General features: G+C 32.2%; 1 protein-coding gene across 1 annotated transcript in view; it reads right to left on the reverse strand.

Annotated features, from left to right (window-relative positions):
* Positions 1-9,296: 9,296 nt before the first annotated feature.
* Positions 9,297-14,164, reverse strand: part of LOC145294098 (fermitin family homolog 2-like) — a 160,463-nt gene continuing 155,595 nt past the window's right edge. Inside the window, exons 11-12 of the mRNA XM_080141165.1 lie at positions 10,936-11,082; positions 9,297-9,666 (exon numbers count right to left, since the gene is read on the reverse strand). Coding sequence (XP_079997291.1) covers positions 9,376-9,666; positions 10,936-11,082 — 438 coding nt within the window. The 3' untranslated portion in view covers positions 9,297-9,375. The remainder of the gene's footprint in view (positions 9,667-10,935; positions 11,083-14,164) is intronic.

Below are 14,164 nucleotides of genomic sequence, written 5' to 3' on the forward strand. Positions count from 1 at the left end.
TAGATAACAAAGTTTCATTTGACATTTTAAGTGATATGAAAAAAAAAATGTAAATTACCTTTATCCTTAAGTGGCTTTTGACCTTGAGAAGAGTTGACGTGTACATCAGATGAACGGTGATACAATGACTGTATGGATCGGAAATGATTGTTAAAACTTGGCAAATTTTGATAAAACTTTGTAGGAAAAATTGTAGCTAGCATTGTGCGTTGCATGTTTCAAAGGGCCGGTCATGTAACAAAAAAAAAAGGCTAACATGGCAACCCCCAGTTGGTTTTATGGTTGGTAGTCACATGAGCGACACAGATTGTCACCATTTCTATGCAAATGAGACGGGTGAATAAAAATGGACATGAAGCAAACGGGGAAAGAGTTGAAAGGAGGCACGTGCTATGTACGGAGCTGTGTGAAAGAGTGTTGAGTTTTGGAGTGGGAAGTTTTGACAAGTTGAGTTTACCAGAGAAATTGTTTAACCATTGACTTAAAAACTACCTTGTTGTAGTCAGCCGGCAAGCAGCTTCGTGATGTTCCACAGATTACTTCTTGGAAGGAAACTGTGGCTTATGGAAACTCAGTTTAGTTTTCAGTATACATGAAAAATTATTTCCAGTTATGACAACAGATTTTATCTTTTTTTTTCATGTATTTATTTTTATTTTTTTTTTAGTGATCACCACTTATCAAGGCCCAGAAGCCACTCAGGGATAAGGGTTATTGCAAGTACATTACGTTAGTGAGGAGATTTGATGAAGTGTTTACTTAAGGGGGCGGTTCATTAGGAATTTGTTAACATTAGACTTGAAGACATCCAAGTTGTAGTCCGGAGGGAAGCAGGCAGACGGAACAGAGTTCCACAGGCGTGCAGTTCTAAGAAAGAAGCTTTGTTCATGAAATCCGCGTTTTGATTTAGGCACAGATATAGAGTGGGGGAAATTTTTCACAGTGGATTCAGCTAGACGGGTGTTTTTCGTGAAAGATTGGCGAGGGGGGACCAGGGATTGGAGTTCAGACGAGCACCTGTCATGAAAATAACAATAAAACAAGGATAGGCTCGCAACGTCTCTTCTATGGGAGAGGGGTTGCAGGGTAGAGAAAAGAGCATCCCCCACTAAACCACAAAGTCTATTTTGTACTCTTTCATGGCATGATAGGCTGTTTTTGGCAGCTCCTGCCCAGATATGGCAACAGTATTCCATCGTTGGACGTACTTGGCTTTTATATAGATAGAGAATTGCATCAGTAGTGAGATATCTTCTGGAGCGGTAGAAGGATCCCACCATCTTTCCAGCGACCCTGGCAACAGACTTGATGTACGTGTTCCATTTCAGATCAGGAGTAAAGGTCAAAACACGGGGCCTCACCCAGACGAGAGCCATCCATCACAATTGATGCCAGCTGGGGATCAGAGCGTTGATGATCTAAGGATAGGAGTTTGGTTTTGGATGCATTAAAGGTAACTAGCCACATCTTCCCCCACTGAACCACGCGCTTGAGATCAGAGGAGAGAGAATCAGAGAGAACTTTGTCATTTACAGCCTTTGATGTGTTGCCGTAGATGGTCGTGTCATCAGCATAGATGTCAACGAATGATTTAAGTATGTGTTTAGGGAGGTCATTGATGTAGATCAGGAAGAGAGTTGGGCCCAGGATTGACCCCTGAGGGACTCCAGCATTTATATTGCAGGCCTCCGATTTTTGCCCATCTACCACTACTCTTATGAGCCTATCGGAGAGAAATGATTTAATGATTGAGAAAACATTTCCAGTTATACCGTAGCTGGAAATCTTGTGAAGTAGACCCTTATGCCATACTTTGTCGAAGGCCTTTGATATGTCAAGAGCAATTGCCCTAGAAAGGAAGCCTTTGTCAAGAGATTCACTAATCCTGTGGGATATAACCGTCAGCACATCTGCGGTAGATCTTGCAGAGCGGAAACCATATTGTGTGTCACTAAGAAGGTTATTCCTGCTGAGGTGGTTGACTATTTCTCTATTTAATTTTCATTTATATCGTATATGCAAGCATATTATCTATATAAATAAAACAGTATGTGTAAATATGTAACAGATGATAAATTACTGGCTAAATAACATTGGAATTAACAGGAAATTGTAATAATTAGGGCTATGACAACAGCATATTCTTTTCATGGTTTTTGACTCTCGAGTATATATCCAGCACAGTTAAACAACAGAACCACATCACTCTATACAAAAGCATATAAGATATCGACAGATACACACGAGTCAAAACAAGGAAGAGAATTTACTGTTGTCATAGCCCTAATATTGATGGTTTATATTGATGGTTAATATTGATGGTTTATAGCAAGTACAATCCATCCAAGCAACTTGAGTGTAGAGAAATATATCGGCAAGTTGAAATGCAAAATGGTCATTTCAACTTGCTGACGTAGTTTTACCTTTTGCACATGCCTAAATTCAATTCATTTCTTCAAGTCATTTAATATTAAATCTTTCTTACCTATCTTGAGCTACTTTGATACAAGACGTGACCAGAGCGATAAATGTTTTGATTTCACTTCTAGCTTATGACACTCAAGTCACTTTTTTTTTTTTAACTTTTGAAATCAGTACTATATATTAGGTACAATATAATATTCAATAGCGAATTGAGTCTAATAAAAAATAGGAAATCTGCACAAATTAAAATAGATTTGAGTATATTTTCAGACTCAGCAAGGCTGTGCGCCTCCTGCTAGTATGTAATAAGTGAAATAAGAACTACTTTCATGATCCAAGTGCCAATAACGAGTGACTTTTTTTTTTTTTTTTTTTTTTTTACAATTCTGAATTTTTGGAATGAAAATCGATTGTATTAATCAGACTAATGTTCTCATCTTTAGTGTTATTTGCAGGTTTCGGTCTTCAGGTGTATAAGTGTGGCCGTTGTAAATATAGATTCAGGCCCTTGCACTGGAAGGGGACATGTCTAAAGTTCTAGTAAGCAAGATCCATCAGACTATCGAGAAAAGATTTTTTGCAAAATTTTTACAGATAATACCAACTTGATTACAGTAGAACCCCGAGATATGTTTTTTTTTTCCAGGTCATGCTGTGGATAATGTTTTTCCTGCCCCTGGTTACGGTATTTGCCCCACCTTACGGTGTTATTTATAATGTTATTTGATAATATACATGTGCGTTATATACTGTACTATATTTTGTTACTAATTTTTAATATGTAATGTATAAAATTTACTTAGGCCCCACCATACAGCGATTTCATCAACCCTGGAATGGATTAATGCCGTATACTGGGTTTCTTCTTGTGCGTGTCAGCACTAACCCTATTCACAAGCGATCCCCAGTCGCATGTATATCCCTATTAAGGGAGATGACAACGTTAGGTTATTGCTACTCTTGCAGGGCGATGTCGACATCCTCCTACATACAGCGCCTGGAATTCCCAAATCTGTCACCCCTTTTAGTTATGACCAGGCTCAACATTGCTTAACTTTGGTTATCTGACAGGAACCTGTATGTCAACATGATCATGCCATATATACTGGGGTTCTAATGTACATTAATGCCGGTCTTTCAAATTTTTTCCTTTTTATAGAAATCTCTATCATAGAAGTCACTTTGTATGTGTGAGAATTCCTTCCTCATAGGCTCGGCTGTTTCAAAACCCATCTTTTGCAAATTTCACACAAAGGTAATTCAGGTCTGGCAGTGTTCTTTGATATGTATTGAAAATATCCGATCTTAAACAGTTTTCTGTTATAGATGTAAAAAAAATTTATTTTTTTTTATAGGGGAATATTAACATAAAATATCCCTTGTAAAAAAATTTTTTTTTATCTCTAACAGAGGAAAGACTATGTTTAAGATAGCCAAGCCCAAATATCAGCTGACCTGATATTGTAAACAAACAGAATTTAAAGAATGACAATTTTTTTTTGATTTTGTCCACTGGGCAAATTATTCTTCATAATATATAATAATCAATAGCAGATTGATTCTATAAATAATACATACACAATCTGCATAAACTAAAATATGTGTAAGTGAATTGTACAACCGAGCAACGCTGGGTAGCCAGCTAATTATTTTTCAGATAACTTAAAAAAAAAAAAAAAAAAAATTAAAAAAAAAAAAATGCATTTTTTTTTTTAAATTACAATAATTATAAAAACAAATTAGTAAAGCATGTTTACACTTTTTAATAAGATAGATGTTAAAATGAAAACTGAAAAAAAAATTTTTTAAATAAGGCTTATTTGCACCAAATAAATACCTATTTCAGTTCACGTAAATTATTTAGTGAAATAAATTTAGACATTGCTCCTAAACTTTACTAAAATCAGGTTTAAAAATAAATAAAAAATACTCATGCAGAGAAGGTACCATGCCATTTGTTTCCACAGTATTTAAACTAAGTTTTACAGTATCTTAGTTATTAAGTTGTTTGGTGAAGGTACTGAATAGTTACAATGCCCTCCCGTTGTTAAGAATAGGTTTCTAAATAATGACATTATTTCAACACAGTACCTTCTCTGCATAAGTACCGAAATAAAAACAAATGATTGAAATGAAATGAACTGTTGAAAAAGATATTTTTTAAAGTTTCCATCTTTATGAACTTCCAGCCAATAGCTTTTGTTTTTATAAAGACTGCTACTTTATTTTTCCGGCATAGCTTTCATTTACACATTTTTCATGTGTACAACCACGAGATATATTGCCTTAAAACATTACAAAAATAGTTAAGAGAAAATAATTCATAATAAACTCCAATATTTATTGAAAAAAAATCTTTAACAGAGTCCTTGAATTTTGCCTTATTTCTATTAATATGAAAATTCTTGAAAGACTTAGAAAATAGCATTCTTTACATCCAGTAAAAATTGTTAAAATATTAATAAAATCGAAATATTAAATTATTTTTTAAGTATTAATAAAAATACCATTAACATTTAAATATTGAAAATACAATTGAAGTACATTGTTTTGAAATCGCATCATGTTATTGTGGATACAAGAGTTACGTGCCTTTATTACCAAACTACCTCAAGTAGTTTGGTAATAAAGGATGTAATATTTTTTTTTTTTTCAACCGGGTTGGCCTAGTTTCCAAGAAAAATTTTTGGGGTGAGGGCAAATCTCCCTCTATTTTTGCCTTCATTTAGAATTTAAATTTTGAGGAGTGAAAAATGAACCCTCCCCCATACCATCTAAGAAAAAAAAAAAAAAAAAAAAAAAAAAAAAGCCAGACAAAACAGCAACCATCTTGGTTGGGAATTTAAAAGCCATAAAGATTTAATATTTGAGATCAAATAAAAAGCATTTAAAACTTTAAAAAATATTGCTTTATTGTATTTCCCCAGCAAGAAATTATTTTTATAGCACATGTTCAAATGCAAAATAATTACTTGTCTTTAGGAAAAAGAAAGCAAGTCACTTTTAAACAATTTTGGTAATTTCCTTCCCGAATTGATTACAACGGAAGGATTTCGGGTTGTGTTTTCAGACCTTATTTCATCATATCAACAGATTTTGTGACTTTAGCGCAAGGACCATCTTTATGTAGAGTTATTTCATATTTAGTGTAACCCCTCCAGGGTCGGCCCAGATGCACAGGCTTGGATGAGAGGCGCAACTGATGCCGATACCTGGGGCATCACCTGTGTTCCCGTCCAGTGGTCGAATTCATCCCTGTGGTCTGCTTACTTATTTCCAACCTTGATCTGGCTTCCAAACTGTCAACAGGGCTGGTCTGAAAAATAGACTGCACTCAACAACGGCGTTTTCAAAACAAAGAAAAGAAGTCAAGGATTAATGGTTTTTCTTAACGTAAAATAATTATTGCTTTCAACTTTACAAATAGCATATGCACAACTGCCATAATCACTTATACAGATCTGGGGCTGACGTTTTTAACAAAGTTCTTTGTTTTTCTATCGTCAGTACGTGGGGAAGAAAAAGTTCAGAGGTGCGTGTTATCGGGAAGAGGGTGTCACCGAAGACATGTGGCAAAGTGTGTCGTTTAGAGGTCTTCACTTAACGTTATCTCAGCATCGGTTGATTGCAACCCCGCCCCTCCCAATACGTCCTCAAATGGCTGTCCACCAATCAGCGGCTGTTCTTTTGTTTTGGGGCCCAGTTTACACACACATATATATATATATATATATATGTGTCCCACTCCCCCAAGGTGGGAAGGGAGGTCCAAGCATTTCCCACTGATCTCTGAACACCCTGACGCAGAAAAAAAAAAAACTCCAAGATTATCAAAGAGAAAGAAAAAAGGTTTTCTTCCCTTTCTCCCGTGGCTTGGCACTTTTATAGTTTCGCTGTCAGCTGTACTGTTCCTTAGACCGGATTTTATGACCTTGTGAGTACTTTAACAACCAATCTTCCTGTCTTCGTCTCCAAGTGGCTCTCATGGACAATTTCCATTTACGCTTAGCTACTTGACGGCAATTAACTTTTGGTAGTCTGTTGATTAACATAAGTGTCCACCTGTCCTGCTTAGGAATTATTTTTATGACTTCTATTTCATGTGCAGGTACCCTTCGACTATCCATTTTTTTTTTTGGGGGGGGGGGGTCATATTGATTATCTGTTAAAAAACACCTTTCCGTCATCGCCATTATCATCATCTTTAGATTCAACCGTGCAAAATCTGAATTCGTGTCAATGGGATCATCCAGGCGATAGGCTTTTTCTTAATCCACTAGCAAGATCCTCCCGGTGTTGTCGGCCCCCATCAGGTTCTAGTTAAAAGTAAAATTAGAAATAAAAATCCTCAAACAAAGCGCAAGGATAAATTATTTTATAACAAGAAAAAAGAGGGGGTGGCTAAAGTTTAATTAGATCCATTAACAAATCATAAGTTCTAAAAATAAATAAATGCTGATCCGGATTTTTATTTCTTTCCCGTTTTATTTTTATGAATTACTAAAGTAATGACACACAAAGTTAGTTTCTTAAAAGTGCATACCTGTGGAACTGTTCCGTTTGCCTGTTTCCTACCCGACTACAACCTGGATGTCTTCAAGTCCAACATAAACAAATTCCTGATGAATCACCCCCTTAAGTAAGACACTTTATCAAATCTCAATACTAACGATTACTATGATAATATCCCATTGATTACGGTGTACACAATAACCCTTATCCGTGAGTGGCTTCCGGGCCTAGATAAGTGGTGACTACCTTGTAAAAAGAGATGTTAAGAGCTGTAGTTGTACATTATTGTGCTACAAGGAACAATCGTTAACTTACACAATTGAATACACGTTGATCTTTACTGTATAGTGGGAGGTATTTATAATTTTTTTTTTTTTTTTTTGCAATTTAGAACTAAAAATAAATGTTTCTATCCATTTCTGCATTCAATGAAATATTCTGTGGAAATAAACCAATTTAGAAACAAGTTCTTAAACACAAAGCGTTTTAACAGCATTTTATCAGATTCAAGCCATATTAACAAGCGTAAGAGATGAAGGCACATACAAATATGTGCATAAGGCAAGAGGAATAAAAAGAAAAACCAGATTTATATTTATATATAGATATATATAACTTTATTGTACAAGTTTTATTTTCCTTGATTTTTTTAAATTTTTATATAAAGACTTTGAAATTTTTTCTTTTTTAAACATTAGCAGTTGAATACATTAAAAGGTTTTATACACTTTTGACTACAATTTTATTCTGCGATTTGCGCAAAAAAAAAAAAAAAGCAGGAATTTTTTGTGCACAAAAATTGATGATAATGTCAGCACAAATGTTTCAACAAATGCAATGAAAATTATTTTTCCTAAAAAAAAAAAAAAAAAAAAAAAAAAAAAAAAAAAAAAAAAAAAACTTATATTGCTGCAGAAGTAAAACCAAACTTACCAGCAACTTTGGACTAATGGAGATTCTTCAACAGTAAATTGAAATTAATGTTTGCCATATTAGTTGAGCATAAAAAAAAAACTTACCAAATTATTCAATTTACTTTTTTTTTTAATTATGTATACAAGTGTTCCAATAAGATTAAAACATCTGAAGAAAATTCTAATTTTGAAAGTAACAAATTCAGAATGATTGCATTTTTTCTTCTCCAAACTGTTTAAAGAATAAAATGTCCAAAATTCAGTGTATTAATTTCTAACACAAAGTATTTTTTATTCGTATTCATAGTTTTTTGTTTTTATATATATTCTTTAGACCTTCAAAACGTGTACAGGTCTAACGACAAGATATCTTCTATATATTGATGAGAAGTCTATGATGATAACAGTCTGAACAGTTTTGGATTTTTCAATAGTTGAGAATAATTGTTAGGTCTAGAAAAAGTCGCTTGAAATCTGCAACTTATGAACCATCCATTTGGACAAAAAAATTACTTTCGATTGGATTTACTATTTTGTTTATTTTGTAATTAAAATCACATCTGATGAAATTTGAAAAATCATTTCTGAGAGAAATAACCTGATTGCGCAAGAAACAATTTGTTATGAATCCATTAGAGACCAAGAGAGATAATCCTTGGCTTTAACTGAAGTGGAGCTTTCATGGACTAGAGGCAGATTTGATAAGACACACAGGCAAGTTCTTGATGTATACAGAGAAATCAATTTAATATCTCATCCACGTATCCACAAATTATGAATACATAAATGTAAATATGCGACAACTACTAGGGTTTGTTCTGTAAAATGATTTAAATTGCATTAGAATAGAGCAGTAAATCCAATTATAGGATCACATGGCATAAGAATTGCTGGTTGAAGAGGCAAGAATGTTGGTCGTACAACTGCATTTTAAAAAAACCTTTGTACGTCTTGAAACATTTTTTTTTTAAACGAATGAATAAATACATAGAAAAAGCAAAAATACATTTTTAAAAAGAAAAACAAACTGAGAAAAAAAAAATTGGTTTAAGGCAACTCATTATCTTATATAATAATGTAAGCATAAAAGAAAGTTTGTTCATGGATTCTACAGTCTTTCTAAGCCAATAAGAGACAGTTTAGTTACCTGCGAGTTGTAAATTGCCATATTACAAAATTTATTACAAAATAATTTTTTTTACTTTATTTAAAAGATATTTCAAAGGCATTTTTCAAGTTAGACAAGTGGACGGGGAAGATGTGTCGACTTATATTTTTTCTCCTTTTTTGCTAAAAAATAAACTTCCGATTTGATTCTTGATAGCTAATATTAGCCGATTGTTGCGATTGATGGGAAGAATTAAGCAGACGACTGTAACTTTTTTGGAAGGCTTTCTTTGCTCTTATAATAAAAGCAGGGAGGGGGGATTAAAAAGATTTTGTTGAAAAAAAAAAAAAAAAAAAAAGTTACAAGGCTGCTCAGCAGATTTTGAAGACAGTGACAGCAACAACTATGCTGGGTCAGTTACAAGCGGCCTCCCGTTAATTTGTGGAAGAGAGCCTCATCTAGGGTTTGGCTTTTATCTGAAGATCGCATAGAAAGGAAAATATATCCACCTATAAATTCGTGCACAACTTTGCAATCCGAAGCTAAGCTGTCAAAAACGATTTCTTCCTCTTCAAACGTTAGAATCACTTTACGAGACTCCCAGTTCACGGTCCAAGTCTGCAGAGTGTTGTAACGCCAGGTCTTGATGGAATCGCCAGAACTTAGATCCATTCGAATAATACGATTGCTAGCCACACCAATTAATTCCTGCAAAAAGAAGGAAAGACTTTGAAAAAGTTGTACAACTTCACCATGCATTAAATGGTCAAGAAAAAATTCTTTTGTATCTTGAATTTTAGATTTGAAAATTTGGAAAAATCCCCAAAAAATCCATTGCAAGTAATGGATAGGATAAAAATATTTAAAGAAAAAAAAAAAAAAGGTTAATTTTTTTTTTTTTACTAATATACAACATTCAGTCTTTTGAAGAATGGTATACTACCACAAATTATAAGTAAAAAAAAAAAAAAAATTATATAAATGCCATCACTTCCTTTATAAAACATGTAAATCTCCCAACGTTCAAAGAAAATGGCAGAAAATTTTCTTTACAAAACTTCACACTTTTGCTGTGAAGCGAGGAGACCTGCCACGTAGGGCACGTCATGTGGGACTTCCATAACAGCCTTAAGTCGATTAAGGCTGCACCACAACGGGAACAATCATGAATTGACATGGCTTTACAAGTGTCTTTCCATTTCATTGCCATTAAAAAGTCGAGGAAATGCCCCGAGTCTGCCAAACCAGGCAAACATTCGATGAAATATCCTGATATTGGCAAAAAAAAAAAAATAAATAAATAAATCTTATTGTTCAAAATTTGACAATGTGAATTTGATCAGTCAGCATAAAGATCACAACTGTTGATCAGGTTTATTGTATTTGCTGATTAGATGCACTCGGCTTGCAAGGCAAAGAAACGTTGAAAAAGACATTGGACAAACTTTCTTCTAATCACCAGTGGAGAAGATCTAAATAACTTCTAAATAATATTATATAACATTACGTTATATATATGCTATATATTATATAACCAAATATTTGGAGGCGATTGATGTAATCATGGTAACAACATAAAAGTTTACAAGTCCAAAGAGTGTACCCCGACTGAACATGCATAACGTTAAGGATAGAGTTGACATTTTTTTTGAAAAAAAAAAAAAAAAAGTCATAATTAATGCATTGGTAAAATTTGCATCTTAGATGTTTTGCAAAAAAAGAGTTGTCTAAAGAAAAATTTAATATCTAATGTAAACTTTGCAAAGTTAACGTTTCAAATTTAGTATTAAAAAAATAAAATTAAAAATGTCTAATCACTTTAATATACAAAATATACAGCGAAAAAATGGTAATAGAAAATATAAATCTATCCATGCCTCAGTTGACTAAACTGAGAAAGACAAATTTTTTTCATACACTGATGAAAGTAAAAAAAAAAAATTCAGAGATACTGATGAAGAATCACAATAAACTTACTTCTTTCTTGTTGTTGTTCATTTTAATGATAAAATAGGTGATGCCATATTCTGGAAGAGCCTGCCATGCCTTGATGTAAGCCAATTTAGCTTCCGTTAGGTTCAAATCTTTAACGTTTGAATGTGCATCCGTGATCCGACGGACAATCTAAAATTGGGAGAACAAGAAAAAAAATTGTGAAAGCAACTTAGAAACATGACAATGATTAAAAAAAAATTGTGAAAGCAACTTAGAAACATGACAATGATTAAAAAAAAATTGTGAAAGCAACTTAGAAACATGACAATGATTAAAAAAATTGTGAAAGCAACTTAGAAACATGACAATGATTAAAAAAAAATTGTGAAAGCAACTTAGAAACATGACAATGATTGAAAAAAAATTGTGAAAGCAACTTAGAAACATGACAATGATTAAAAAAAAATTGTGAAAGCAACTTAGAAACATGACAATGATTGAAAAAAAATTGTGAAAGCAACTTAGAAACATGACAATGATTGAAAAAAAATTGTGAAAGCAACTTAGAAACATGACGATTAAAAAAAATTGTGAAAGCAACTTAGAAACATGACGATTAAAAAAAATTGTGAAAGCAACTTAGAAACATGACAATGATTAAAAAAAAATTGTGAAAGCAACTTAGAAACATGACAATGATTAAAAAAAAATTGTGAAAGCAACTTAGAAACATGACAATGATTGAAAAAAAATTATGAAAGCAACTTAGAAACATGACAATGATTAAAAAAAAATTGTGAAAGCAACTTAGAAACATGACAATGATTGAAAAAAAATTGTGAAAGCAACTTAGAAACATGACAATGATTGAAAAAAAATTGTGAAAGCAACTTAGAAACATGACAATGATTAAAAAAAAATTGTGAAAGCAACTTAGAAACATGACAATGATTAAAAAAAAATTGTGAAAGCAACTTAGAAACATGACAATGATTAAAAAAAAATTGTGAAAGCAACTTAGAAACATGACAATGATTGAAAAAAAATTGTGAAAGCAACTTAGAAACATGACGATTAAAAAAAATTGTGAAAGCAACTTAGAAACATGACGATTAAAAAAAATTGTGAAAGCAACTTAGAAACATGACAATGATTAAAAAAAAATTGTGAAAGCAACTTAGAAACATGACAATGATTAAAAAAAAATTGTGAAAGCAACTTAGAAACATGACAATGATTGAAAAAAAATTGTGAAAGCAACTTAGAAACATGACAATGATTAAAAAAAAATTGTGAAAGCAACTTAGAAACATGACAATGATTAAAAAAAAATTGTGAAAGCAACTTAGAAACATGACAATGATTGAAAAAAAATTGTGAAAGCAACTTAGAAACATGACAATGATTAAAAAAAAATTGTGAAAGCAACTTAGAAACATGACAATGATTAAAAAAAAATTGTGAAAGCAACTTAGAAACATGACAATGATTAAAAAAAAATTGTGAAAGCAACTTAGAAACATGACAATGATTAAAAAAAAATTGTGAAAGCAACTTAGAAACATGACAATGATTGAAAAAAAATTGTGAAAGCAACTTAGAAACATGACAATGATTAAAAAAAAATTGTGAAAGCAACTTAGAAACATGACAATGATTAAAAAAAAATTGTGAAAGCAACTTAGAAACATGACAATGATTAAAAAAAAATTGTGAAAGCAACTTAGAAACATGACAATGATTGAAAAAACTCATGTTCGAGCAAATTGCCATTGACAGACAAATAAGTTTTCAAACAATGTCTGTAGATGGAAGAGTTTTACAGAAAGTGTTTGCACAGAACCAAGCAACTGGAGAAAAAAAATGTTTATATCATTGCTAGCAACAGTTGCCATAGGTGTTAGGCCTTCTTTCTCTGCCTTAAATGAAGATGACATCTGTCCCAGTGATTTTACCTTAAACACCAACATGAGCATCTTCACATTCCAGCCAATTACAAATGCCAGATAATCTCACGATACATACCAATATAAATAATTTTATGTATGCATGTGGATATGGATTATATTAGAATGGCTCTACATTGTTTTAATTTGCAATAAATCTTGTATCTTGGTGGCAACATGTTTTGAGTATAAAAAAAAAACTTAACCAATTGTCAATTTGTACACACACACACACGAAATAAGATGAAAATTCAAAGTTAGATAAAATGTTATTACATCATCAAATCAAAGAAAAACGCCTCTTGAGGTCATAGCATTTGGAAGCCAAATGCCAATTTCTTATATTAAATGCTCCACATAACCGTGTAGAGCTTTCACTATTTTGTTTACTAATATATATATATATATCTCCACTAAGCTATAGGTGTTCAAGAGTAATAACATGAATTAAATGAGCTTTCCTTTTTTTTCTTTCTTCTATTGCCCTTATTTTTAATGTCTGGAGTATATATGTCACATGACGCCACTATAAAAAAATAAATAAATAAAACGTTATAAAATTTAAGTAAACAGAGTTTTTTCTTTCTTCCTTTGAGGACTGATTTCTTCTGTGGAAAGCAACCTTTTTTAAGTCATCTGACGAGGGCTGGTGGTTTTAACCAACTATCTGTTCAAAACATTAGCATATCCAGTGTTGCAATGTTGTAAATTTGTTTATATTAATATATATTATTATTTTGATATTGAAATTATCAAGATAATAGAAAGCTCAATAGAGCAATGAAGAAAATTGAAAATAAAAATTGAATAAATTCCAATAGTTATTAATCTACTAGATATTCAAACAACAAATTAAAAGAAACGTGTTTATTGAACAAGTCTTTCATGTTCTTATCGTTTTTATCGTTTTCTCAACATTACAATTTAATAGTTAGCATGGAGTTTTAGCAATTTCTAAGAGAAAACAATCATCTACACCTCATCTAAGCTAGGGTCTATGTTGCTATACATTTGCCTATTTTAGAAGCACAATAAACAGACAAGAAAAAAACCCCAGATTTGAAATGGTAGTTTCCTTTTGGAAAATAATTGAAAACAAGACGTTTTTTGTTAGTATGCTTTGTTTTCCTATAAAAATATTTTAAAAACTAAATGAAAACAGAATAAAACAAGTGAGCTTTAAAATAAAGCTTTCGTGCTTGTCCAAAACTCTCCCTGCCATGGAAAAAAAAAAAAAAAGAAAAGTGTACCATCTTTAGACAGAACAGATACTACCCTTGGATCCTAGCCAGAAGACCAAGAAGATATATTTTAGTTTCACATAT

Source organism: Euprymna scolopes, chromosome 15, assembly GCF_053919585.1.
Source record: "Euprymna scolopes isolate OS-2025 chromosome 15, ASM5391958v1, whole genome shotgun sequence".
NCBI classification, from domain to species: domain Eukaryota; kingdom Metazoa; phylum Mollusca; class Cephalopoda; order Sepiida; family Sepiolidae; genus Euprymna; species Euprymna scolopes.